The 3,087-nt window shown below is 48.5% G+C and overlaps 1 protein-coding gene across 1 annotated transcript; it reads right to left on the reverse strand.

Annotated features, from left to right (window-relative positions):
* Window positions 1-341: 341 nt before the first annotated feature.
* LOC109769721 (guanylate kinase 2, chloroplastic/mitochondrial) lies at window positions 342-2,436 on the reverse strand. Its single transcript, XM_020328450.4, has 4 exons — window positions 2,148-2,436; window positions 1,923-2,054; window positions 1,633-1,824; window positions 342-981 (listed from the first exon to the last, which is right to left on the reverse strand). Exons 1-4 carry the CDS (start codon window positions 2,340-2,342, stop codon window positions 643-645), a joined length of 858 nt encoding a protein of 285 aa, XP_020184039.1. The 5' UTR covers window positions 2,343-2,436; the 3' UTR covers window positions 342-642.
* Window positions 2,437-3,087: the final 651 nt, after the last annotated feature.

The following is a 3,087-nucleotide window of genomic DNA, read 5'->3' on the forward strand; positions in this document are numbered from 1 at the left end:
GATCTCTTTAGGCATGCCAACTTGTAGCTCCAATTTTATTGAACTAACCTTAGCTAAGTTTGGCAAATAATGTGTGACAAAATGTGCATTACAAGGCCTAGAACCAAACAGTCCCTAGCCTGTAGTTCAACCACAGGACAAAACTTTTCTATGTTCTATTTCTATATACAAGAAGAAAAAAGCCTAGTTTCATCAATAAAGCTTATTATAAATCAAGCGCATCAAATACTCCCTATGTCTCATAATATAAGATCTTATGGCATCCAAGCGAGTATATTGGATGCAATAAGATCTCACATTATGGGACGGAGGGAATAGATGTTTGGTGCAGTTTTACAGGGTTCTTCTAAAAGTACAAACTGAAAATTATTAAGAAAGGCAAATTTTTAGCCAGGAATGTTTGAACGAGAATGTTAATTGAATATACATCCCAGCAAAGATCGAGTACATTGCCCTTCAGCATTGTGCGAAAGTTAACTCTCCAGGATATCTCAGTATGTAAAGCCCTCATGACTTGGCACTGTGCTGAACTTTCTGGCTACTGTTGCAAGCAAAGTCAGTCAAATCTGTCAATCCTAATTTCATCGCACTAGATCGAACTTGTACTGATCAAAGTGACAGTTATGGACATATGAGCCTTAACTAGATCTTGACATTACGCTTTTGGACTTTTGCCTTCTCAGCATCAATGATAGACTCAACCTGTTTAACAGCATCCTCAAGCTTCCCTTCAGCATTGACTACAACGTAGTCAAAATATTTCATCCGCCTCACCTCCTCTCTGGCTGTTGCAATTCTGACAAGAAGCATGTCTGTAGTTTCAGTTTTACGTTGAATGAGCCTTTTGACAAGTGCCTCCTCGCTCTCTGCAACTAAAAAGATGAAAATTGCAGATTCGCCAAGTATCTCTCTCAAAGTTGCTGCTCCTTGAATGTCGACTCTCAAGACAATGTCATGTCCTTTGGCCATGTAATCACGGATCTGCATGTCAAAGTACTAAATATGAGTACTTAAGCCAGATGGTTCTATGAACTTTGCTAGTCATAAAACTGATATGATCAAATTGAGTTTCATGTGCCCTTTAGCTTAAAATGTTTGTGTTGTGAAGTTGGGTTTGGCGACATTTTGATAGGAAAACTAGTATTCCACTGTCTAGAGCATTTCTATTACTTAAACCTTACCATCACAAACAAACAGGACAAGTAACCAAATGATATATGGTGTGCAGTTATCACACAATAGTACAAGGAACTGGAGAAGAAACACAAGCAAAAAACATGTGCCTACAGCTGAGAATTGGCATCAGTAGGTTCGACAATCTACACTATGGTTGAAGCTGTGTCACAGCTATAAATATACAGCATAATTGCTGATACCGTTTACACGGCTGTAAATATTTGCAAACGTTATAAGCTTATATCTATATAATTTTCATGCAATCAACCAAACATGTGTTTGCAGACAATTCATATTATACTTTGGTCATCAACCCAACAACAGATGCTGGACAATTCTGGTTTCTGTAAGACGAATATGAGCAGCCTTCTTGTTCTAGTAGTAAACTAAATTGATTGACAGAGATATAGAACAAGACTGGTTTAGATACAATGTAGAAAAGGTGAAGTAGCACACCTGCTGCTTGGGAATCCCCTTGTATTCCCCATAAACAAGCGCGTACTCAAGCAACTCCTCCCTTTCAATCATGGTTAGGAACGCCTCCTTGGTGACAAAGTGATAGTCCTTCCCATCAACTTCACCCGGCCGAATTGCCCTGCTCGTCGCGGTAACAACAAAATGGATCTCTTCCCTCTCCTCTTGCAGCCTCTGGTGAACAATTCAAACCCGACATTTTAAAGCCGAACACGCAACCAAACAAACACCAAGGCCGCATTACAAGAAGGGTAGGGGTTGCGCGGCATCACCTTGATGACTGCATCCTTCCCGACACCGCTCGGGCCACTGATGACGAGGATCATCGGCTCCGGCGGCGGCGCCAGCGGCTCGGAGCTAAACGTGGTGCCCAGCGCCGCCTCCAGCCCCCGGAACAGCTGATCCTACAATGCCATATCACAACAAACACCTCAATAAGCTTTAGGTGGAGGTGAGAGAAATCTGACAGCCACGGGAACATGGAATCAGATCAATACCTTGTCGGAGAAGGACGGAGGCGGCGGAGGAGGCGGCGGCGGGAGACGGGAAGAGTGGTGCCACCCAGAGGAGGAGGAGGACATGAGGCGGCGTGGCAGGGGGCGAGGGGGCGGAGGGGCCCGGGGTGGAAGGGGGCATCTCGCAAGGAAGGCGGAACGAGCGAGGGCGGAGGAGAACCGCCGGGAGAGAAGCATCGGGAAGGTTGCGCGACGAGAGGAAGGGGGGTGCGGAGAGGGGCGGAGGATGTGGGGATTGCTGGATTGGAAAGGGAGACGAAGGAGGAGAGGGTTTGAGGGGTTTTGACGGCAGCGACCGATGAGATTCGTGTTAGTCAGATCATTATGTTCGTGAGGGCAAGCGCGTGTATACTAGTGTGACATCAGGCCATCTCTAATGCTAATCCTCAAATCGTCTGCATGGATTCGAACCAAACACAGTACTCTATTGGTCCATGAAAAGGTACCCGACGCAGCAAACTCGACACCGTATCAAGGCAGAGCCCCCTTCAATCTTCGTCGCCGTCGCCGCTCCACCACCCCTCCTCCCATGCCGCCCACGGACGTCGAGTCACCAGATTCCACCCAAGCCGCCCCGCCGCAGCTAGCACGCCACCACCATCCCGCAGACCTCTCGTGCAACCACCGCCGCTTCGCCACCCTCCCTCCCTCAGCGTAGCCGAGCGCCTCCCTATCACCGCGCCCCACGCACGCATTACACCCTCATCAACTTGCTGCCACCCGCGTTGCGACCCACCAGCCGAGGGAGGGGGAATGGCCATGCTGCCGCCACCGCCAACCAGCAGCCGCGCCCAAGGAGATGCAAGGGAGGCATGAGGGCCAGGTCGAGCTAGGGCTCACCTATCGCCGCTCGCGGGATCGACAGGGGCAAGGGGGCTTTTTTTGGGGGGGGGGGGGGAAGGAGGGGGGTCTTCAAACTTGG

Source organism: Aegilops tauschii, chromosome 4 (genome assembly GCF_002575655.3).
Source record: "Aegilops tauschii subsp. strangulata cultivar AL8/78 chromosome 4, Aet v6.0, whole genome shotgun sequence".
NCBI classification, from domain to species: Eukaryota; Viridiplantae; Streptophyta; class Magnoliopsida; order Poales; family Poaceae; genus Aegilops; species Aegilops tauschii.

Excerpts from the sequence above, each read along its gene's own strand:
- LOC109769721 (XM_020328450.4), bottom strand. The coding sequence starts at position 2,342 with ATGCTTCTCTCCCGGCGGTTCTCCTCCGCCCTCGCTCGTTCCGCCTTC. Across the intron at positions 2,055-2,147 it reads CTCCGTCCTTCTCCGACAAG|GATCAGCTGTTCCGGGGGCT; the intron begins GTATTGATCTGA and ends ATGGCATTGTAG. Across the intron at positions 982-1,632 it reads AGGGGATTCCCAAGCAGCAG|ATCCGTGATTACATGGCCAA; the intron begins GTGTGCTACTTC and ends TTTGACATGCAG.